General features: G+C 38.6%; 1 protein-coding gene across 1 annotated transcript in view; it reads right to left on the bottom strand.

The window, feature by feature from the left end:
• Nucleotides 1–23,662, bottom strand: part of DARS1 (aspartyl-tRNA synthetase 1) — a 37,148-nt gene extending 13,486 nt beyond the window's left edge. Inside the window, exons 1-7 of the mRNA XM_014870807.2 lie at nt 23,448–23,662; nt 22,368–22,425; nt 17,456–17,548; nt 12,384–12,486; nt 4,578–4,680; nt 3,225–3,305; nt 2,696–2,755 (exon numbers count right to left, since the gene is read on the bottom strand). Of these exons, the coding sequence (XP_014726293.1) occupies nt 2,696–2,755; nt 3,225–3,305; nt 4,578–4,680; nt 12,384–12,486; nt 17,456–17,548; nt 22,368–22,425; nt 23,448–23,519 (570 nt within the window). The 5' untranslated portion in view covers nt 23,520–23,662. The remainder of the gene's footprint in view (nt 1–2,695; nt 2,756–3,224; nt 3,306–4,577; nt 4,681–12,383; nt 12,487–17,455; nt 17,549–22,367; nt 22,426–23,447) is intronic.
• Nucleotides 23,663–25,763: the final 2,101 nt, after the last annotated feature.

Here is a 25,763-nt window from a genome sequence, read left to right on the forward strand (position 1 = left end):
GATCTATGCATTTAGTTTGGTAAGTCTTTCTCAAAATAACAGTGTCCCTATTTTTGATGTTCGGTGACCTCCTTCTTCCTTAAAAAACCGGGGCACTGAGGAAACCAGAACTAGATGATATAATTTATCTGTGGCTGGACTTCCTCCCACACTTGCAGGAACAGATCATCACAGCATCTCTGTTAGAACTATCCTGTTAATATTTTTCCCTGTTGCCCATGATATGGTTTTCCTAAAAGGAACAGCTGTGGGAGCAATGTTTCAGATAACACATCATGTTTGCAATCCTCCTTAGGACATGCCTACTTATGCAGTGCATTTGAAACACTAAAGCCCCATTTGTACTCCAGTAGCTCCAATCTATGGAACCAAATCACGGAAAATCAGTTACTACTTTCTGGGTTTCTTTGCATTCCTACTCTAGTGATTCCACTACATATACAGTGCTTAGGATGCACATATATATATATAAATGCCATGTGCTCTCACTGAAATTTCCCCTTTCTTCATTAAATATCTTTTCTGCTTATTTAGCACTCCCCTTTAAAAAACAGATTAAAGTAACACATATTTAGAATCTGCTTTTGTTCTGAAACCCATAATGAAAGGTGCAAGAGAAAAGAAACACAGAAATGTGACACAGTCTGAGACAGAAACTTTTCCTGTGCAGAGGAGGAAAGCAAGACAGATAGCCAAGCCTAATCATGGGCAAGCTGTGGCCAGATCACACCCAGCCACAGATGTATGCAGAGGATGAGATGTAGACACTGCAGGACTGAGATCTGGCATTTCATCCTTCCACAAAGTCTGTGAAAAGCTCAATTGCTGTTGAGCATGGAACAGCTGCTTAGCACCACACTGCAGCAGCTGCTGGAGCTAAGGAGAAAAACAGCTTCTTAACACAGAGTTAAGGTTCAGAGCTCAAAACAAGGTGCTAGACATTGCTGAGGAAAGGGTGTCCCAACAGTGGTTGGGACACAGAAGAGGTTACAGCATCAGCAGTTGCACCTTCCAGGCTGAATACTGACAACTAATGCCCTACTGCTGTACTGGCAAAGATTATTTCAGTATTGGGAGGGTCATGCTGAACTAATGGATGTATATAGGGGCAGAAGAACTTCAGTTCAGCTCTTTCCATTCCACCTCTTGTGTTTATTTTAGCATGAGTCTTCCTTCTTTTTCCATTACTATTTACCTTCTTAGGCTTTGCCCTGCAGATGCCCTCAACTGCATTACAACCAAGGACACTTCCAAATCATTTTTACCTGGTATTTTTCAATGTTATTTCCCTTTGTATAATTTCTCTGTTCTCTTTGGGCCTCATGGCTCCTTTCAGTTTATTATACAGGTGTTTCTTCAATATAATGAATTTTCTTAGGTTTCTCTGGAGTGCTGTTGCTTATTTTTACTCATCACCAGATGTTCAAGTAAAACTTGCAGTTCAAGCACCCCAGATTTTTCCCCTTCAATTCAGTACACTGCCTTAGCACCACCAAAGCTGATGATCCTTCAAATGATTTTCACTTTAAATCCTTAGTATAGAATTCTTTTCATTAAATGCTTAATTTAAGACAGATTAAGAGACCAATATGATGAGCTAGTGAGCACCCTGAAAAGTAACCACAGACTGAAGTTACTCAGTATTATACATAAGGTCAAGTGAAAAGCAATTAACTTTGGTACAAGTAAAACAATTGACACAAGTAGTTTTAGTTGCTGAAATAAGGAGATCAGATGTTGAAAAGATATACGTATCTCAGTGCCAGAACTCTTCCAAATTTTCCAATAAATGACTTTTTTGTTTCATTTCTCAGGTGCAAAGACTGATTTACTGAGAAACTGCCATTATCAAGAACTCTGAAGGCAGTTCTAGGTATCAAAAAAATGAGGTAAGCACAGCCTTCATTCAGTGTTGATTAAAATTTTATTGTGGAGAGCCTAAAATGGCTAAAAAGCCTAGGAAAAGCCCGGGATGCCTCAAGATAATACTGTTTAGTTAGTTACATGCTTTAATGTTAGTTGCTGTTTCATTAAAAAAGAATTAAAGTTCTGTAAGTAATTTAGTAGAGAGTCTTTTGCTGCTGATCAGAAATGGCAAATATTTGGGAGGTTTGGGAATTCACAGAAGGTTGGGTCTCTATGACCTGGATAAAGAAAGGTGCTTCAGGAAAAAAAAGGGAAATACATGAATGCTGTAGAAGAAAAAAGAGAATGAAATTGGTACCATGTCCTGGTACAATTTCTCTGGCAAGGTATGCATTACAGCACCTCAACTGCTAAAATTCAACTGTTAAAATTCAGAACTTCCATCTTATTCTTCAAAACTGAGCTCTTTACAGGTTTTGGATAACAGAAACTACATCTGAGAAAAAATGTTGTCTCTAAATTGTCCCTATTGAGTCACCTTTGACTTTTGCAGCTAAAAAGCTCAGATATACACAGCCACATGTCAAATCATCAGTGTTTGCCTTTGAACTACCAATATGTTCTTTAATTCATGTCAGTCAAGGTGAACATTTAGGATTCAAAAATCCTGTGCTTTTACAATACCATGCAAAACCACAAAAACATATTGTTTATTTTTCTTCTGGCCAACAATACAATTCCATCAAATCCATTACTTTTTCACTTTGTGGATTAGAAATATGAAGAATAAACATTTGCAGGCAAGCCTGCAGCACTGCACGTTCCTTACCCTTAGATCAATGATTCTGTTGTCCAGTCTTGTATCTTGGTTTACAGTAGCTCTTCCATCCTAAACAGTTGTGCAAAAGCACACAGTGAATACACACACATCCAAAAAATAAACAAAACCAAAACTTCAACAAAACAAAATCAATGGAGAAAAACACCCTCTGGCTAGAAGTGAAGGGTAATTTCTATGTTCAGCAGAACTTCTAGATCATTCTAGAAAGAACATACAGCAAACTGGCAGCATAGCAAAGTTTAAGGTGTAACTTCTCCCAGAGGTCACAGGCAGAATCCAACTATGAGGATGCAGCAGACACACACAAGACTGAAAACCCTCTGGTTTTGACCTTCCAGTGCAGTTCTACAGACATCAAAGCTATAGAGAGGTTGAACACAGTTCTGGGTAGCACAAAGGAAGTAAAATGCAAACCTAATCAATCCCCAGAATCACCACATTAAGGAAGTTGCTTGGCTTTTGTGCTTTTGTTCAGCTACAAAACAATAAAAAGCATTTGAGGATGTAAAGTTTTCACCTCCTCTCCTTCCACTTCTGGTCGAACAGCATCATCCAGCTGTAAGGGCAGCCGGGGTTCAGCCGAACTGATCACATAGATCTGAAATTGAGAGAGAACAGAAATAGCATGAGGCTCTGCTCAAAAGGAGGTGTGATTTACAAAAGCATATTTCTAGCAGAGACTTGAAACAAAGTTTGCATAGGCTATTTGCTCTAAGGCTGTGATTTTATTCCAGTACTTGAGATACACTGTGAATTCTCATGACAATACTGAAGTGTTTAGTTCTTGCTCTCATTTTGGAAGATTTGAAGTATCTTTTTTTCTTCTGGGAAGCACCAAATTGAGCACGCAAGTTCATACAGCCTGAGGGACAAGCTTTTTGGCATGAATGCCAGCTCTGAATATACCAGATTTCACTGAGTTTTAGGTTCTTATTCCAGCAAGATCATCTTGTTCTTCTCCTTGTTAATGTATAATTTACTTATCATCTGAATATAGCTCAAAGATATTTCAGATTCAAAACTTTATGAGATAACTAAAATACAATCAGAGAATGAAAACCACCTTGCAGTGCCTTATAGTCTAGTATTGCTCCTAGAGGAGTAGTGAATTTGATGTTCTTTCAGAAAAATCAAGCATAGGATAATCTGCACACATATTAAAACATGTTTCTTCAAAATCTGCAGATTTTCCCCAATGCTGTTAGCTAAGATTTACCTCACTGCTATAATAGCCATTGTGCTCTACTCCTGAGGCGACTGGGTTTCAGCTGTATTGTAGGCATACAGTCTAGTTAAAAACCTTTAGAAGGAAAGGATATTACATAAAGGTTTAAATATGCTTTCTATTTAAACAAATTATAAAGTTACACTTCCTCCAGCCCTACAGCACAAGCTCCAGGAACTTTAGATTTCAAAAGTTTCCATACTGTTAAGCTACTGAGAGTTTATTTCTGTGAGAATTATGTATTCCAGTCCATTGTACGGAGGGAAAGATTGTAACTCTGATAAAGAAACTCCTGACTTGCACTTAAAAAGAAGCAGACTTTTTATTCCAGTATCTACTGCAGTTAAGAATCAAAAACTAGAATTACAAGCTTTCCTAGCCAAATTGTTCTAGTGAGATACTTTATTTTACTTGATACTGTAATTCAAATGGCAGATAAAACCAGGGAAATATAAACTCCAAGTATCTTAAAACCAGAAGTGTTTAATTTTTACATATAAAACACTGAAATCTGTAGCTTAAAGCAGTTTATTTCCCTGGCATGGGATTCCTTACTGACGAAGTTTATGTATGCAGACAGACAGACAGTCTCAACAGATAATCTATCAAACAATTAACCAGTGCTCCATTTGCTCAAAAATTTACCCTTTGAACGTGAAGCTCAACGTCTTGCTGAGTACAACCTCCAATTTTCTGATGTGCTTTTCTCACAACGCCTTCTATGTCCACAATGCTCTCTTTGGTGATGCTGGCAATAAAGAGAGGACAGAAGGCTCAGTAAGTTCCAGTGCACGCTGCAGCAGCCTCAGCACTGAGCACCATTCATGCACTGTATGGACTGCTGAACAACAGAACAGAGCCAAGGATCTGAAGTTACTTTTTTATCTAATAACTGATTAATGAAGGAGGGTGCTGAAATATCCCCAGCCACAATGAATTCAAACCAGGATGGAAGACTTGTGAGATAAAGAATTATGATTGAGCTCAGTGCTGGCCCATTCTCTGTGTGTGTTTATACATAAACTGACAAGTGGCAGAGCTCATTTTCTAGGCCACAGACACTTTTCCATGTGTCAGCTGATGCAATTATCTGCAAGACGTGTCTTCACCAGCAGAACAACAAACTGAAGGGACTCCTAGAAGTGAAGGGGAAAATCAAAACTAGTTCAGCTTGTCTAAATTACATGACTTGTTACTGAAAGATGCAAGATGCTCCGAAGTAATTTCTCTGTGAGAGGGGACATCCTAACTGCTCTCCACTAATATTACAACACCACACACCATCCTGAAAATCTTCCAAAGATATGATACAAAGTGTGTGTGCTACAAGCAAACAACAAAAGCCTCAAGAGTCAGAGATGAGAAAAGAATTTGTACGCGCAGATTTTATTTACCCATTTAAGGTACTGAAGTTTAAACCAGCACTTTTCTACAGATAATCTCACCCTCACTGGAAATATATTTTCACTCTGTCTCTCTGTTAGTTTACAAGAGGCCAAATATTTAAAAGTATTACTTTCCTTTTTAGGAAAAGGAACGTTACAATTAATCTTACACTTGTGTGTCCTCCTTGAGAAAGCTGAAAAGCACTTTATGTACATCACTTGACCACCTAAGCCCTTAGACAGCAGGAAAGCATCAGGCCCACAATTTAACTGCAAATAGTAAGAGGTGAGTGAGGATGTCATCAGACAAGCTGGCCACTGCTGAAAGCAGCAAAGCAAAGAGCCATTAACAACCTCCAACTTTACAAGGCTGGCACTTTGTTTACTTTGAATAAAAATCTTGAAAAAACTGATGATACTAAAGGAACAGTTGAAAATTCAAGCATCAAATTCTCAAAACCTAATAGTGGCGCTATAAGTAAATTCCAATTAACTGAAAAAATAAAAAACCAAATTTGAGTCTTTTAGCTGATTACACTTTTTTTTGATGGTAATACTTTTAGGTGATAGATCTTATTACCTGCTCTAAAGTTAATACAGACAAGGGTGCTTCATATGCTTAACTTGCTTAACCATTAGGTAATTCCATGTACTGCATTAAATTAAACAGCATGTTCTTCTGGTACATTTACACTTTAGAAGAGCTACAGTTGCTCAAATCATGACTAAATTTGTACAAAGCAGAGGCTGAGAGCAGGCTTTAAATAAGAATCCATTTAGTTATAGGTGAGCCTCCATCTCCATTAGTTTAGCAGAGGCAACAAATATGAGAAAGAATAATTGAAATGACACCAAGTACTTTCTACTACAAATGATTCTGTTTGAAATTCCTTACACACACTGTGGCACCAGCACAAGACAGCGTGAGCATCTTTGAGTCTGTATGAGGCTAAAACAGTATTAAGTGTAACTATAAATTCCCTTTGCTTTTTCAAATGTCTGAATGTTTAAAAGAATTAAAGGTTTACTCTTATGTGAACCTTTTTTCCCTAAACAGTTCTCCTCTGTTTTTCCTGCTTCCTTTTCCATGGCAAATGTCCAGCAAAACCCACTAATTATACGAATAGCAGTGTCTTCACTGAAAATATCAGTTTCTAATCTGCTGAATAAAAGCCTTCTCACTAATAACAGCATATAATGTTTTAACCTTATTGAAGGAAATTCTCTGTGCTGTGAAAAAGAAAAGAATAGTTAAATAGAAATGTGTTGTATGAAGGATTCATAATTAGATTGGTGGTCCCATGGATGAGAACTGTTAGTGAAGTCTGTACAGAGCTCTGATCAGAACATGCAAGGAATTCAAGACATGAAAAATGATATCAGGTTAAAAATAGAGGAAGAAACGGACTTTTACATCACTAGTGACTGCAATATTGCTTTGCAAACTTGCATAACTTTAGAACCTTGCACATAGGATAAAATGAGCTTTCTCTGCATCGCTAAATTGGAGTTGTAATTAAAACATGTTTCTTGATCTGGAACGTATTTTAAACTGTAGCATTCCTTAGTCATTACATTTGCCATAATTTTAAGATGTATTTCAGCTGAGTTCCTAACTGTATAGGTCCCCATAACCAAATATTCAGGTAATTTCCTGGGCACACAAAAGCACTAGGAAAGATCCTACCGTGACAATCTTCGTATTTATAAACATCCATCATTTCCTCTAAACTTTCATTTGATAATTCAAAAATTTTCCTCATTTAAACACCACATTTAATCCAGTATGGAAATAAAAGCTTGTGTTTTGAGTTCTGTTTGAACCATGCTCAGCAAGAACTAGATCTGGAAGTGTCTGAAGTCCATAACACTGCATCAAACATAAACTACAGAAACCTGGAAGGTGCTGCTTTGATCCCAGCAGGGAATAACAAGGCTGTTACTGAAATGGCATTTTCAGTTCAAGTTCCAACAAGAAACAAGATGTCTTAATAAAATGCCAGTAACTACAGCAAAGTATTCTCCACAGCAGCAGGAATAAGTAACCTAGGTGATTTTTGATAAAATTCCCCTGGGTAACAAAAACCCCCCAAACAGCAATGAAAGTCAACAAGTAGCAGAAAAACAGTACCACCATTACCATTAAGGACAACAACATTTATTACTGTAATTAATATTACCAGGGACCAGAAATGAAAATAGGATGCATAAGGCATTAAGAAAAGACAGATGACATCTTTACATTGTTTAATCCAAAAAGAAACTATTTAAGTATACAGATATATGAAGTCCAACAATAAAAATTTCTCTGTATAGGAACTTATTTTGTACGTAATGTTCAAAAAAATTAAGATTATAATTTCTAAAGTGTCCACTAGATGCCTTAGGTCCCTCTTAATTAGCTGCATGTCTATTAGCCAAGACTTTCTCTTTTAACCACAGGATTGCATTCTTGCAGTCTTTATAACAACATCTTTCATCAACAGCTTTGTGTTGCAAGCTGAGCCCTATGCTGGCCTCCCAAAGTGAATCACAATCAACACTTTCTTGGTCAAAAGCCTGAAGAATAGGAAGAAACTTGGTTATTTATAGACTTTAAACAGACAATGCTTACTTCTTCTATACCATCTATACTTATTCTGACATTTTGTTGCTTTTTCTTCAACACCCTTCCGTAAGCAGACTGCACAAATTATATTAATACATTATTAAATTAAAATATTTTAAAATTGTCTTAATATATAATAATCAATAATCCTTTATCTGAATGCCAGTGGAAGTTAAGACAATGGCTTACTTTCAAAAAATGAGTGCATTTTGTAAGTAGTCAAGAGTATAAACATTTTGTACTCAACAACAGCAACTGTAATCCTGTCTGCACAAATATAGCTAATATGCATGAAGCCCCCTGAAAGGAAATTGGATACAAAAAGGCCAGGTAAACACCTATTCTTATTCTCTTCATTCTAAAAATGTAATGATTGGTTTCCTAAACCAACATTCTAACACTTGGTTGAACCTGGATATCTTCTGGGGGAAAAAGAAGCCTATCTGCTTCTAAAGATTTTAAGTAACAAAATCCACAATGCATTTTTAGTAATTTTCACTTTAAAAACCCTACATTTTATTTTCTTTCTAAATTCCCCTAATTTCACCCTGTTTACTGCAACGTGTCATACCTTTGTATCTGCAATGCAAAGAACCCCCCCACTGGTAGAAAATCTTGCATAGGCACCACCATACTGGGATTTAAATCACTCACTAATTTCTCCAGGAAAGAACAGAGTTTTCTTTAGTCTCATAGAAGGCAGATTTGCCTTTGTATCAGTTCTTCTTGCAACTTCACCATCAAACTTTTCCAATCTGACATGTATTCAGACACAAAGACAACAAAAGTGGACAAAATATTCCAGAATTGCCTAAAATCAGGCACATATTGCATTAATGGCATTTTATTCCTCTTTTCCAAAAGTCAGTGAACTGCATGGGCTCCTGTCAAGTCAGTTATCTATCACAATCTCACATTTCTCTCTGCACTATTCTATTTATTAATCCTGAACACCCACCAAATCTGACCAAACAATCACAAAGGTATAAATTCACACTGAAGAGCACTGAAGTGATTATTCTAAATGAACCCTGGTTACTACACGCTCCTGAGTCCCTATTTACCAGTCCAATTTCTGTGTCACCAGCAAACTTAGCTGCAATTTGACATTTTCTTCCAGCCTTCTGATGTAAAAATTAAACAGAAATAGAGAAAGAAAACATTCTGCAATATCCAGCAGTCTTCCTGGTATTACCAATTTATCTAGCTAAAGAACTTACATATATTTTTTCTGCATTGTGAATTATTTTCATACAAGTTTTCATACAACCATCTTCTCCCCTCCATTTTAATCTCTTCCCTGCATTTTTACTCTCTAGTCTACTACAAAGAGCCATCAAGTTACTTCCTGTGCAAGGGCAAATTTTTGGATCAGCTAAATTAGAACCTGTTAACCAAGTCTCCCAACTGCTCTATCAGCTCACAAGGCTCTGACAGGCTCAGTGCTGAGATAGAAAAGGAGAAAGAAAACCAAAAGCAGCCACACCCAATGCTTGATGGAAAAAAGCAGATTGATAAATTACTAAGATAAATTACTGACTGGCACGTTTGCTGTTTAAAAGAGACAATTAACTGTTTCCCTTACACAGCATCCCTTGCAGGACTGGACTAATTGTTTTTTCTGATAAAAGACAGAAAAACAATTCCACAACTGCCAATCCAGTATCTCAACTGGCTCTGTGCTATGTTTGTTTTGGAAGTTCAACTTCAAACTTTCCATGGTTAAACCCACAGAAACTTCTTTGCAAACCTGAGTTGAACCACTATAAAGTGTCTTTCACTGAAAACTCACATTCTAATGATAATGGTGATAATTACTGTATGAATGTTGCTGACCACAGAAAATTATGAAAGTTCTTGGTTTCCATGTCCCAATATTTAAAAGAGGAACTGGTTTGTTTATAATGTATGAAAATTTGCACGAAAACGCTCATTATTTAATAAACTAAAATTAAAAATTAGAGATCAAGAATTTTACAAACTATTTTTTTTAAAGTTGTGGACATAGTATGAGAATATGAGAAAATAACCATGGAAAATATAGTTTACATACTATCAGTGAAAACATTTAAAAATTTAATTGAAATTTAAGATATTTGAGTTAGATGTTTTCTTCAATAAATGTGTATTTCCTCATTTAACATGTAGGAAATGAGATGATAAAAAAAGACACTGAGAAAGGCAGGGAAACAGGATAGTTATTTTTAGACATCTAAGCCCAGCCTCATCTGCTAGAAATAATGGGATCACTCCAGAGCAGGTGAAAGGCAGCAGCGAAGTGACTGAGGACAGGCACGTACTGGGGCTCTGCTTCAGGTGCTGCTGACACAGTGACCCCACGTGCACTCACCAGGCAGGGAACAGCCTCTGAAAGACAAGAGGCAGCTGCAGGGGCCACAGCAGAGAAAATTGTAAGAGATGAAACACTGGAAAAAGTGAGAGCATGGCAGGATATTAATAACATAGGTTTGTTGGTAGGAAGGAATCCTGAGAAGATGATTGCACTAATGGCATTAAAAAATACAAAAGCAAACCCTCAAAAGAAAATCCAGAAGGCTGTAACAGAGTTACTCCACTCAGAGAACATGATTATGAGCATGTAATAATTTCAGAAGGACAAATAATAAGGGAAACGTGAATGCTACAAAGTGAGGTTGAAGTACCAGGATTCAGCTAGCAAATGCAATCCCAAAAAAGGAGCAGAAGGAAAAGACAAAACACAGTATAATCATCATTGGTCTGGCTACTCTGAGGAATTCAAGTCTGTCTCAACAAGAGGGAACATGACAGAGTTGGGAAGAACCTAAGGATGAGGTTCTGCCTGATTTATCAGCTCACTGCTGCCAGAAGAGAAAGGAGCTTTACCCTCTACTGCTCCAGATACCCTCTTCCATCATTTACCATTCCTTGTTAGCTCTGGACCTCCAAGACCTGATTTAAATCACTAATCTGGCAGAAAACTAATTGAGTAAAAAAAGATCAGTGAATCACAAAAAGACATCACAGAAGGTTTATAAGTGGCAGTTAGCATATGGAAAAATAGAGTAAAAATCAGCTTCCCTCTCATGAGCTCCTAACCACAAAGATCTACCAATCATGAAGTGTAAGAAACTCAGCTGTGGAGGGCAGAACAAAGAAAACTGAAAAACAGAGATATTACAGATAACTGGAGAATAGAAGAGCGTGCATCACAACTCTAAGAGTTGCTCCATTGTCCTGTAGCACAAGTTTCTCGAGGGAGTACAGACAGACTGTTGGGAATTTCAAGGGAGATGAATTAGGGAACAAGTACATTAGAGACTTAATTCTTTTCAGAGATTCCAAGCACTGGAGAGAACAAATCATTTCATGAAGAAACAGAACACTTCACTTTGGCTCGTAAACACCTGTGAACAGCATGTTTCACACTGGCACTGCCAGCACTGAGAACCGCCAAACAACAAACACTGCTGGTTCTGTTTTCCTGTTGCCTTGAACCCCATCAGCAGAAGCATTATCCCAACCTTCTTCACTCGGCTTCTGGAAGTCTCTACTATAATGAATCCTTCCCCTCCCTGACATATTGAAGGTTGAAGGCTGTAGCACTTTTGCAGCTAATTAGTGGGGGCTCCCTTCCCAGGCATGAGAATAGTGCCAAGAACTGCACAGAAGCAACTCAAGTGCCACATGTTAAACATATTCTGCACCAAATAAACTACACAGAATTGATCCACATTTCTTTTTGTGAACAAGCAGATAGACATGATTGAAGCTCTACTATAAAGCACATTTGTCACACAAGCATATTTACTACAGGATAACCTAAAAGCACAATCTTGATGGCAAACAGAAGGGAAAGGTAATTTTTTATATTTAGGAACAAAACAAACCAAATAACTGAATTCAAATTCCTGCAACAAACAGTTTTTTTCAATTGGCAAGTCTAACTATTACCCCTGCCCATTTTTTTTAAAATTAAAATTTTAGTGCCAAAAATAAGGTGAAGGTAAGACTAACCCTGTGCACAGAAGCTACTTTAAATTTCTTCAATTCAGTAAGTCATTTGCAACACGGGACTTCTTCACATCAGTTTCAAGTATAAAATGTATTACTATGCTGCATGTCTGGTAGAAGAAAAACGCTGAACATGAGCAGACACACACCACCACCACACACCAAACCAAGTGTCCCACTAAGCTCAGCTTGCCAGACTTTTTGTTAGCCAGCTTGGAAGAAAATGTAGGTTGTCTATGGCAAGAGAATGCTGCTTCAGCAGTTCAGAATGAATTTCAAGCCTGTTCTCTATTTTATCTTTTGTCAGTATAATGTATTCAACGCAATAGAGAGCTGACAATTTAAATAACTACATTTTAAAACAAACGAAGCATTGATGTTAATGTGTGAAAATGGTCCCAACCCCTGGGAGTCCTGGTTCCCACCATTGTTTACTCTGACAACAGGATATAATTGCTTACTTACTTGGCAGCAAACTTTACCATCTGCTTGCTTGCATGCTGTCCCACAGCCACAAGAGCCTGGATATTAAACTGCTGCTGACGCAGGACTAAGAAACACTGCTTCCCTGAATACAAAGAGAAACAACGCAGGTGTATTAAGGACAAGTTACTTGAGGTCTTTGTGAATGAGTAAAAATTCTTTACTCCTTAAATATAAACTGAGCTTTTAAGAGTGTGTGTCTCTCTCTCTCATTCATTGCTGCCACCCCTCCAAAAAGCTGCTTCAAACTCCTCAGCTCTACACGTACACGCACAAACATTGAGATAAATTAAATAATTGTGCTTTACATAAATAAACATTTGAATGGACATTTTCTAAAAATAACAGTAAGCCTTCCAAGATAAAGAATATTTAGACAAAAGAAAAACAACAAATCGTAACTTTTAAAGTAACTTTTTCTTCAACTGCAAGAAATACATCATACTTTTCCTTGTTTCTTTGCTCACAACTACTTCAAGTGTAAACTATTTTTAAAGAAGTTTTTTCCATCTTCTCAAATCAAAGCTGTAGAGTTCACTTCACAAAGCTGAGAGAATTAGGCTTGATTTTGCACCACAAGGACTAAACCAACAATGTTCATTCTATTGAACACCACACATTCAGAATGAAGGGGAACAAAAGGAGTATTGATTCTAGAGAATGACAAGAACCTAAAAGACCCAATTAAAAATTCCTGTAAGAGCAATTTATTCATGAACAGCTTAGGGAAAAAGAAGTTAATAGGAATTAATAATAATGTACAAAGAACATAGTGCATTTTGTTGACTTTTAAAATGGGTATTTCCAAGTCAACAGATCTCTTTCTCATCTGTGTAGCTGACAGTTACAATCATTTCATATTACTTCTCACATCTCTAATAATAATTTATTCCTTAACTCAGTTTTTAAGGAAATATGGTGATTTTAAATCCTTCTTCCTAGAGAGAAATTAACAACAAATGTTTCACTGGTGTACCAGTATCTGATAAAGGCACCAGTCTGACTTTAACCTCAAGTTCTGACTCAGAATCTCAAGTTCTGACTCAGAATATTTCCACTGACATGGTGAAAATAGGAAGAAGCCAGAAGTTTTGTTATAGACAGCTACTTCCCCGTTGTAGTTGACTTAAACTCTAAACCATAAACTAACACATACCTAACTTGAAAAGTGACACTAAAAATCCAGTTACAGTTTTCATTTATAATTATGCAATTACCATTCCTTTAAACACAGCTACAGATAATTCAAGAGTATCAGAAAATCAATGCAGAACCCTTGACACACAATCTCATGGAAATAAAAGCAACATACGAAATTAGTACAAAATATTATTAAATACTAATTGTAACTATTGGAAATAACTAATCTTGTCCTATAACAAAAAGATTAATTACGTATTTTCAGAAAACAGAGTATAACTATTTCTGTATTCCAGAGGCTGCAATATCCAATATGGTACAGATGCATGTATTTCTTGAAGGCAAACATTAAATAACAGATTTAAATTAGAAAAATACAGGCTGTGTTTCAGATCCAGCAAGTCAACAAAGAAAGTACAATATTTCCATACGACATGATATGCCGAGTTTCTTTAGATAAGGGAGTCATATCACACATCTCTGACATTTGAGTTTCTTACAGTGTGGCTGGATACAATATTTCCTACGAGATAGCATCTGTCTCCATGACTTTAGTCACAAACAATTTAGCAAAATATGATCAAAGTTTCAGCATTGATGTACTAGGTGTTCAAACAAAAGATGCACAGCTGAAGACAGAAACGATGCAACTCAGCTCTAAGACAGGGAAATAATGAAAGCACCTGGTAGCACAGAACAGTTTGGGTTGGAAGAGACCTTTAAGGGCCATCCAGTCCAATCCCCTGCATGAGCAGGGACATCTTCACCAAGACCAGCTTGCTCAGATCCTCATCCAAAAGTCTGGCGGTTGTACATAATCCCAAACACTGGAAGTCTGATGAGTATCTGCATTATAAAAGGACTCAAATGTCTTTGCCATGAGTAACAGTAGCTGTTTTCATGAAGGAAGAGGACGTCTTGCAAAATGCAACCACTTCTAATCACACAGAAGATAAGTGATCAAACGGACCTCACTCACAGGACTGGTTAAAACATCCCAGCCACAAAGATTAAAAGAGGGAAGAGATCTTTTCCTGAGAAAGCTGAAGGCATTCAAAATAAAGTATCAAAAACACCAACCATAATCAAATCTAGCTCATGCTTAGAAGCCTTTCCAGATCAAGAGATGAGAAAAAGGAAGCATTTGAGTAAGAAAAATTTGGACAATGGGATCTTCTCTATGTGTTTCGAAATACTTGCGTAGTGTTTAGGTGAGAAGTATAGCACCAAGTTTACTCACATTCAACACTAAACTACCCTAAATTCCTATTAAAAAAATACCATGTCCCACAAGAATGCCTAAAACACGAAGAGTTTCAAAAAAAATTTGATAAAAACAACTGACAGTAAAATGCATAGAATGTTCAGGCACTGAACAAATAAGAGAATTCCATCAAAAATAAGCACATAAACCAAAGAGTAATCCACCATCTGTGTTGGATAAAAGTACCAAATCACACAAGACCTTATGAAAGAAAAGGCTGTAAGGAAGTAATGTATAAAGAGTAAAAAAATGTTGGTTGTATAAGTTAAATGATGGTTACATATATTTGCCAGCGAAGACTTTACCTAGTTTATTATAAAATTTGGACCAAGACTTTAATTGCTCTTGGTGGAATTCTTATGTTCAGATATTTCATAGATTATCATAGATTTCATTAGATTTGGATTCATAACACAAAATCTAGTTCAGGTCTAACATTCTGTGTAAGCCCCAGCTGCCTGGCCAAACTCAGACCAATTTCCCAAGGACTTTTCAATGATAAATGTGATGAGTAGATTAGGCTGGCTTTAAAATAAGGCCAGAAATAACATTTATTCAATCTATGATACAAACCATAGGGCCCTGTGCACTTTTAGTACAACCCACAAAAATTCCCAACACCCCATTCTTTACACATCCTTCAGTTAATTTCCATCAGATTCCATGAGTGACTTGCTATAGGAGACAGCTGGAATCTGCAGTTGTTCCCATTAATTTTTTTTTGGTTTATTGGTCAGACCAGACAGGGTTAAATAAATGCTATGTTGGTTATTTAGGAGTCAAATTCAAGTTTCTGAGAAAAACTAAAGCTTGTTTTTGTGAAAGATTTTCCTGTTTCCTGCAAGGCTTTCCTTTCCACAGTGGTAGGAATAGTGCCATGTTTTGTGTGGGAAAGGCTAATATTACTTTTTACTTTTAAACATTTGCTTTTCTTGTAAGATTCTTTCTCCAAAGCTTAAGTAAACAAGCATCCAGCATTCCCTAGCAGCACTCCCTGAATGTCAGAATTGTTCTGTGTTGTCACACCAAGAGGGAACAAGAGACACTATCAATAAATTCAGGTCATTCATGCCCATGATCAACTCCTTTTGCTTTCATTCTTCACGATGTGCTAAAGAGTTTTGAAAATAAGCACTATTGTTTCATCAAAAACAAAAGCCTTTCCTGAGGTCAAAGTGAAGGATTATAACAACTTCAAGTTCCTATTGCCTTGTTACAGAGATGTTACTGTGTTTGACATAAATACATCATACAAAATCCCACATATCAATGTATTACAGAGAGCAATCAACAACTACAGAACTTTACATTGCTTTCAAGGTCTGCACAGATACCTGCTTCTAGTTTCCTGAATTCTGTTAATAACCTAAATTCTTCCTATAATTGCAAAAGAAAAAAAAAGCCATAAGGGTACTCTAATTAATACACTGGTAGTAACAACTAACATTTAAATCAGGTGGAGTGTCTTCTGTCTGAACAACTTCATGATGTAATGACCAAGGCTTTCACAGCTTTTGAAGCTGATCATTTCTTTAATTAACTAAGAGATTTAAATTACTGAGGAAATCACAGAGGACTCCTCAAGTTAAAGACTGTAATACAAATTAAAATGTGCATCATATTTATATATTCTAATGCTGTCCCTTATTTTAACCGACTGTAGCACAGACATTAAGAGGGACACATTTTAAGAAAATGAATTCTCAAAAAGGGAAAAGAATCTGGTATCTTTGATGATATTCTGTACTGTGAGAATCCCTAATTTGCATCATTCCAAATTTTAAGATTACTCTTAAGTTTCGTTTGTGAAGATAATTTCTTTACGCCTTTTTTTTCAATTCTTGGAAAGACATTGGAAAGACAAGTTATTTATATCTACAGAGCTGCCAAACATAACTGAAACCAGCACAACAGTTGTCAGCATCTGATGTCAACTGGAAAGGCCAAAGCCTATTGAAGTTTGCATATGGCAACCTGGTCTCCAGAGGGAACTTCTGACTCCAGGGAAGAAATATGGCTGTCAGACAGCCAAGTGTAACAGCCCACACTGCTGAGAACCTACAAAAGAGTTTCCTTTTGTCTTGCTAAAGAAAGATGATGCTTCTTATTTCAAGTTCATATAGATATAATTAGATACCAGTAACCGAAAGTAAGAATTCTGATATTTTAACAGATTTTTGTTTCCTGTCAAAGAAAAGGTGTGGTGAAAATATACATGTGCAGCAGAAGAAATATGACCTGTCTGACAACGGATACATTTATAACACAAGTATGTTTTACTGTAGAAACTTAGAAGTGTTTTATCTCACAACTATTAACATGTTAAGGAGAATGATGACATTTTTTAATTACTATGATTTACAATTGCCCATATATTATTTAGCAATACAGTAAAACAAAAATTAACTTTTACTACAGTAACTGATTTCCACACAGCTAAAATCAAAATCTGCTTTTCACTCTTGGGAAAAAGACAGGTGGAAAAAGAGAAAAGAACCAGTCAAAGGAACACTGAGGCAACCTCGAGTAACCAGGTGGAAAAGTCTTCTTGAATGCAAGATATAAGCAACAGGTTACGAAATCAAAATAAACATTAAGGTTGTACTAACGACATGAAGAAACCAAACCAAAAACCCTGGAGGTCTCTCACCTTTAGCTCTGCTGGTGTGAATTCTGCCACGAACCCAAACCTCTTCATCAGCCCTCTCCACTGTCAAGTCTTTTATGCGAACCAAAACTCTATCTGAATTTCAGAAAAAAACACACATTTTATAAGTTTTTCACTTTAAACTCAAAATCCACTTTCTATAATAGCTATTGATAAAACTGATAATAAATCCAAAACATTATTAATATTATTTAATAACATTCTTTTTAATATATTTTAATATTTTGATTATTTATATAATCAACGGTGTAACTGAAAACACACAAGATCCCATTTCCTTTCTTAGTCACTTGCACTAGATCCAGTAGCTTTAAATTGTTCAAGTTTATTTTTGACTTACACAGCAGGGTCAAACTGCACTTTACCACCAGCAAAACCCACTGTAGTTCACGGATGGCAGAACCCTGCATGACTACACTGGTTTTGATAGGACTTCACTGTACTACCTGCATTTATTACTGTGAAGTTCTGCTGCCTAAGGGATGTGTGCCCTGCTGCACTGTGCAGGGTCAAAGCTGCCATGTTGAACCCAGCAAAACAAAGGCTCAGAAGTGACATGACTACTCTCTGTATCTACCTTACATAAGTAGGATGAATATAACCATAAAATAACTATTATTTAAAAGAAAGAACAAAAAGAAAGCACAAGTAAGTGTGCATTATAAACTTAAAAATATTTATTTTTATTAAAACAACAGTATTTTGGAGCACCAGGAGTACTACTGTGTAATATGGATAATATAAATTTTTAGAATATCTCTTTGACAACCAGATCAAGCACTACTATCACTGTGAGAGCCAAGACTGGATCAGAAGAACCCTTCAAATCCAATATAGCTGCAAAGCTAAATACCAACAGCAATGCATGGCTTGAAAAGGACAGATTTTGGATAGCAAAGGGAAAAAAGTTATCAAGGAAAATATTTTTAAATAAATCAGGACTTTAAAAATTGTATACAACTACTATGAACTAACAAAATGCTGGGTGCATGCTGCTACTCCTTGCTTGATTCTTTCCTCACGAACTTCTCCCTAGTTTCAAAATAAATTTAAATTTGCCAAGACACTTCGACTGTAGACTGTTCCTCACAGAACTTTTAAAAAAAAAACCCCAAAAAACTACACAACAACTTTTGCCTGCTCCAGATTACCATCTGCTGTTCTGGACTCCTTCCTTGTGTCTCTGAATACCAGTCACAGCTTGCCCTGCAAGCCTATTATTCTGCACTGGGGATTTTAGAGGATTGAAAAGTTTTATTAGCTTATGTCAGGGCAGTGCAGTTCTTTCTTCACAGATACATATCAAATCCAGAACAGAATGGAAGTGCACACAGAAATGTGATAGGAAATTGACTCAAATATATTCCTAAAGCGTGTACATATGAGTGTATGTGTGTGTGTGCTGGGAAGGGAGAAATGGAAATAAAGATGTTATCATTTGCCAGCAATTTCTGATATCTTTGTGTAGTACTTAGGAAACATGCAACCATCACAAACCACAGTGTTTCTAAGATTTGGTGTTCAGACAGTTAAAATTATCTTAGTGAACTTGAAACTGTATTGTTACAAAGTTAAAACATTTTCTAGGCAGAAGCATAAAGACAGAAGGAGGTGTTACACCTTTCATGGATCCTTAGTGTTTCACCAAGGGTGAACAAGACACATTTAACATAAAAATTGTTATATATTGTTATGTATTAATTATTAAAAACTATTTCACCTTTCATAAAAAGGGTAATAAAAAATATCCACAAGGTGATATCATAAAGCCCTTTCTTCGAACAGCAGATCACATAATCACAGAACGGCTGAGGCTGGGAGGAGTCTCTGGAAGTCATCCCACCCAATGCAATGTGCAAGCAGGGCAGCATAAAGCCAGCTGTCCAAGATGATATTCTGGTGGGTTTTTAGTATTTCTAAGAAGGGAAACACTTCCTGGTCAACCTGTACCAATCCCTGATCACCCTCACATGAAAAAAAATTTCCTGATTGTGCCCATTGCCTCTTGTTCCTGTCACTGTGCTCCAGTGCAATGAGCTGGATGTAGCAACTATGCCACTTTGTTTCCCTCCTCTGACACTGTAGCTCTCTTTTCCTTTAATATATAGCCCAAACTCTTCTTTCCAGCATACTAAATAACCTTATTTTTCTCTCAGAACTCCAACCTCTTCTAAACGTGGGAGGAGAGGATAAAAGTCCAAAAAGCTGTGTGAGATACATAAAAAAACACTTTTTCACCTCCAGACCCCATTCCCTGCGTGTCACATCAACCTGTTTACTAAGATAATTTATCCTGCATCATGGAATTTAGAACACTATGATCAATATTTCTGCTGTCTCTGTGTAGTGCCAGAATCTTCAAAGTACTGGGAAAAATTGAAAAAAAAGGCAAGCTCGACATAAAAACCTGAAAATCAAAAGCAGTATTAGATGAAAGCCATTTCCAAGGAGGGGATATGAGATAATGGGTCTGAAGGGAGAAAAAAGGAATGGCCAAAAATGGAATTTTACTAGCAATCATATAGCCTCAAGCAGGCAGGAAGGACTTAAAGACCTGACATGACAGGAGACAAGAACATCAGATAGCCAGGGCAGCCAGCATAAGCAGAAGAAAGACTTAAGTGGGCCAAGAAAGAAGGCACAGGTGTGTGTGAGCTCAACAGAGCAGGGTGGAGAAACAAAGCTGTGAACCTGACAAAAGTTTTAATTTGCCTACAGAGGAACAAGAATCTATCAGCATGGCAAAAGGATAAAAAGCTCACTCCTTGGAAAGGAAGAATAACTTGTTCTGACCACTGTAAGCTGTGTGAGTACCCTGTCCAGCCAGTGACTCCAGGACAGTGCAGCAACTCGAGTAAGCAGAACAGCACCCCTACTGCAGCTCCCTCTGAGCTGCCAGCCAGGGCTGTGCTGCCTCTGCTCACCAGACGTGTGGGCTGCACACCTCGCACCACCATTGGCTACTCTGATTTAGAAATGGCAGGCAGACTTCAGAAACAAAATTAATACTCTTGAGATAGATAGGAACACACCTATCTGTGCTTCTCCATCATTCCCTGTCTCAAGCAGCAGCTCCTCCAAGACACCCAAGGCAAGAAGAACACCTTGAGGGGAGCTACTGATGATATTACAAATAATATCTCACCCTCCTAACCTTTGGCAAGAGCTCTCCCTGGCAGGAACTATTGAATCTGTAAATACAAGGGCATTAGTCTCATGGAGGGGACTAGGCTGATCTTCAGCTTTTTTGTTACAGACATTTTGTTCTCTATTTTTACCAGATTGTGGTGTTCTGGATAACCATTTTTAAAACTACAGAAGAGCAAGGGTGCTGTAGATTCCATTTTAAGCCAAATAGAAAACTCACTCAACACTGTCCATACACGGAGAAGTTTTTTTAAACAAGGATGAAAGGTCAAGGGGACAACACAATTAAATATGATACTCAGCCTTTTTATATAATTTCCTGTAGCTTTCACCATTTTCCTTATCAACATATTTTTTTCTCCAGTACTTTTGAGTGTTTCTTTTGAATATGAGACAGTTGGCATTTCTCCATGAAAGCAAGACTTGATCTGCCATCTCAGTCTGCCAGCTCAGGTCCTCCACACAGTTGTTTTCTCTGGGATGTGAATCCAGGAGAGGAAACTCAGAGCTGGGCTGCTTCCAACGTGATTTCAACTCCAGTTCCCTTTCTCTGGCAGCCAGAATGTATTTTATTCAACAATGACTGCTAATGCAGTCTCTGCTGATTTTCTTGTCCCGTTACATTCTTGCTATAAAGCATCAGTTGTTTTCAACCTGTGAATGCTCTTGTGACTGCTTCTCTTCTCTACATTCTGCATTTCCCTTCCTAAAGGGAGATTAACCAAAACAACCACACAAAGGAGAAAAACAATCACCTAATCACAGGTGATGTTGCTCTTTTACATTTTACCATAAAGAAGTTACAAGAAGCCAGTCTGTTACTTTCCCTCATTACCATTTCATGCACTGAATTTAATAAAAAGATGAATATTTCTTGGAATATTGGCCTGGGAGATTGTTCTCTAGCTGCTGAGTTTTTCTAAATCTCAATTCCCCATCAGGAGAAAATCAGGATTTCCTGATTTCAGAGTGGTATGACTTATAAAATCCATAAATATTAATATCCAATATTAATGGATTTGGTGCCCATATAGAGGAGAAATGGAAGGCTGCATAAGCAAATATCATACTCAGAGAGAGATCACTGCTGTAATAAATCACAGCAGAACTTACTCCAAACACAGAAAAAACCTGACATCTCAGGACTCAGTACCTTATAAATAACAATAATTTAATAATTTTTAAAAAGTCTGCAAAATTGACAAACTGTGTAAAGCACAGTCCAGGCAAGGACAAAGACTGAGATTCCTCTCAATCCAGAGCTGAGCTCCAATAGTCAACCACACTCATGACTTTTTTTTCTTCCCTCCAATCTCAATTTCCTGTTCCAACTTGTGTCCATGACCTCCAGTCCAATGACCACACACACCTTCAAAGCCTGGTCTTATCTTTCTTACACCCTACCATTAAGCAGATTTAAACTGTAAGATCATCCCACAGCTTCCTCTTCTCCAGGGTGAACAAGCTCCCTCAGATCCTGTGCTCCAGTCCCCTGAGCAACATGGTACCTCTCCATGGGACTCTCCCCAAAATGTCAATGCCTTCCCTGCACTGGAAAGACCACAACTGGACATGGCACTCCAAATGCAAGTGTCTCACAAGTGACAAAATGCCAGTGGGATTCGAATGAGAAAGCTTGGTAAATGGTTTCTCAAGGAAGTACTGAAGATATTTGGTATTTAACTTCTTTTTTCCTTCTCTCCCAGCCCCTCTCTTGCAAAAACTTTTTTTTTATTTTTCAACTGACCTGGTTTCTCTTGGGATTGTATCATTGATGACACTCCATATCTTTCCTTAGCATAATCCTAGAATGGAGGTGAGAAACATATATCAAAGAAGCACACACAAGAAAACTGAAAAACATCATCACAGAATTAACTGAGGGAACACAAAATAATTAGCTATAATACTGAAATAAAAAAGCATTTTGGACTTGCAAGAGATCTACAAGAGAGAGAAGGCATTTGTGTCCTGGAAGAAAAGAATAATTCCAGCAACAGCAACCATTCATGAGGATCATTACCTGTTACACAGAAAATTAGTGTGATTATCTCTACAAAGAGCCTATTCCTCAAAAAATATTTGGAGTCCTATATAAGTAGATAGATTAAGTATTTCCTTCCCATATTCAGGCACACTGAGAAATCCAGCAGATCACAGGTAATTGTCACAGCCCAGTGGATCCTGACATTAACAAAACCTACCAGGTAAGGCACAGAGAAAGGCAGCATTTTCACCAAAATATCACAATTCTGGTTTTCCAACTAAGCCCGTCCATTTCCAAATAAAATCCCTTGGTTTATTTATTTTATTCTATTTAATACATGAACCAAAGTTCCTACTAAATACTTTATTTGGGGAGGGTCTTTGCTTGTCTGCTTTTGATGAATTGTGGCGTATTTGTAACTTTAGGGAAGCCACCAATACTTGGAATTCCTTATTGCTGATGCAAGAATAACCAAAAATTACTTTACAACAAAATGAACTGATGCTCATTGTTAATACTTTTTTCTTCTTGAAGAAACACCGGCCTACAACTTTTCAGCACTGCTGAGATCTTCACGTACACGGCAGAAGCACTTGCCAGGCCAGCAGGAGCCCCTGCACAAACCTCCTGCTGTGGAGGAGCAGCCCAGGTGTTCCTGGGGGGAGCAGAGCTCTTCAGGGAATCACAGGCTGGGCCCGGCGAAGGGGGGAGTGGGAGAGGCAGGCAGAGTAAAGGCAAGGGCAGCTGTGCCCCCGGGCTCGGCCAAACCCCGCCTGGGCCCAGCCCCCCACCCTGGGGAGCCTCAACAGCGCGCCCGCCGCGTTCCCTGCGGAGACCCACATCAGCCGCCGACGAGTCCTCGTTCTCCGGGCGCCGGTCCTGGCCCTGCCCGCGGCCGGCGGCGCTCGGCATCCTGCGGCAACCGGCGCGGCCCTCACGGCCCCTCACGACACAGCCCCGAGCACGCCACGCCGCTTCCGCGCGCCCGGCTCTCGCGAGAGCGCCGCGCCTGCCCCTGCCCCGCCCGGTGCCGGCCGAGCGTATCGCGAGAGCTGACCCCGGCACGCTCTGCCCGTCTCCCGCAGCGCGCGCTGCCCGCCCCTGAGGCGGGGCCGGGGCGATGGCGGTCGCTCCGTGTTCACCTCAGGAGCCGTGCCTTTCCTTCAGGGAGCTGTCGCCATCCTGGCGAGTCTCGGCGCCTCCAACCCCGCGCTGATGATGCTGAGGCGAATGTTGCGGAGCTGTGCTGGGCAGGGCTGAGGCAGGGCGGGTTTGCTTCTCTCTCGCCCTGCTCCACAGTCCGTCGTATTGTGGCCAGAAGTAACATCAGAGAGTCAGAATTGTTTGGGTTGAATGGAACCCCTGAATATCACTCAGTCCAACCTCCGCCAATGCAGGGTTACCTGGAACGTGTCCAGGTGGGTTTGGGATATCTCCAGAGAGGGAGACTCCACACCCTGGGCAGCTATTCTAGTGTTCTGACACCTTCAACGTAATAAGTTCTTCCTCGTGTTGAGGAAACTTTGTTTTTTTAGTTCATGGCCAGTGCTTCTAGTTCTGCTGCTGGACATCACCGAAAAGAGTCTGGCACCATTCTCTTGGCACCTGCCTTGAAGATATTTATATGCATATAAATAAACATGTTTTGACATGTGAGGTGGCCAGCTAATGAATGTGGAGCCAAATCAAAATGCACTTTTGTTCTATCAGGCACACAAACGTGGCTTCCCAGTGCTTACCCTGGTAGCAGTCCTGAGCCCTTGCCCAGTCACTCTGTTTATAATTAGCTGTTTATTACTTAGCTACAAGTAGATCTGGTAGTTTTGAGAGGATGAGCAATAGTGCAAATGCAGGTGTTTCCCTCCAGCTGGGTGCTTGAAGCAATGCTATGTTTCTGAGCTGGCTGCAGGTGCCAGCTTTGAAATGACAGAAATCAAAGCTGGATGCAGCTGGCGAATCTATACATTGTTTATTTTGTGCAGGGCGCGAAAGAGTTAGCGGTCCTGATTTAAATTCTAGTTTTGAATTTTCACATTTGATTAACTAATCCCTTTTGTGGTATCGATTAGAGTTCTTCATTTCCTGTCGTACAGTTGTTTATTTTGCAGCACTTTGTACTGCACTGGTTCAACATCTCTTCTCGTGGGAATCCCCTTGCAAAGTTCCCCTTCTGCCTCTGTCTCAGAGAATTATCACTTCACCATGAGACCGCACAGCTTTCACAAAATCCTTTCTTCTCATGCACTGTTGAAAAGAATTAATTGAGTGATAGAGAAGGCAAATCACTGTCAGTTTTCATTCCTCACCACAAGAAACGAAGTTCTGATGGTGGGGTACTGTGTATTGTGCTTAAATGCTAATATAACAGTAACAAAGCAGGTGGATTTCTCTGTGTCAGTTGTGTCTCTTGTTACCTGTCACGTAGAACCACTGCTCAACCTGAACCTGAACTAACAGACAGATGCAAATCTTGTGCCTCACCACGGAGCAGACGGTACCACCTGCACGATGCAGAGCTTTGTAATTCTGCTTTGTAATTCTTGGCATTTCACCGACTTTGCTGTGAAATTCAATCAATAAACCAACCCTGTAACCCTTATTTCTGTGCTGGGAGCCTTCCAATGGTGACTAGCATGAGTATTTCCTCTGGGGCAAATAACCTGAAGGTGGTTCTGAAGGAAAAACCCTTTTAATATAATGAGGGTGTTAACTGAAAACAAAATATGGCCTTTTAAAAGGCACTGTGGCTAATTATTCCATTGCCAAACTTCCAGAGAAGCATTTTGTAGAGTTCATGCTCTAAGGTTATTTGTCCACGGTCCCTTTGTCTTGCAGTGTGGAAATAGGGTTTTTGAGCAAAGGTCTGTAATACACTGAAAACAGAAAAACGGGAAAATGAAATTAAAAATAATTTAGCATGTGGTCAAATACCCCTCAAAATTCTCCACTTAGCTTGGGTCTGCAGCAAAAATTTATTTTCTGTCTCACCAAATTGATTACAAATCCTCCGTGAAGGGCACAAAGCATCACGTGCAGACGATGCAAGCTCGTCTGCCGCACCTTCTGTTCCACTGCGCTGCTATTGACACCCGTGCCATGGGGGCAGTACCTGCGGCGAACCTGGGCGCGATAAGTGGGAGCAGAGCCGAGGCCGGG

Source organism: Sturnus vulgaris, chromosome 7 (assembly GCF_052056855.1).
Source record: "Sturnus vulgaris isolate bStuVul1 chromosome 7, bStuVul1.hap1, whole genome shotgun sequence".
Lineage (NCBI taxonomy): Eukaryota > Metazoa > Chordata > Aves > Passeriformes > Sturnidae > Sturnus > Sturnus vulgaris.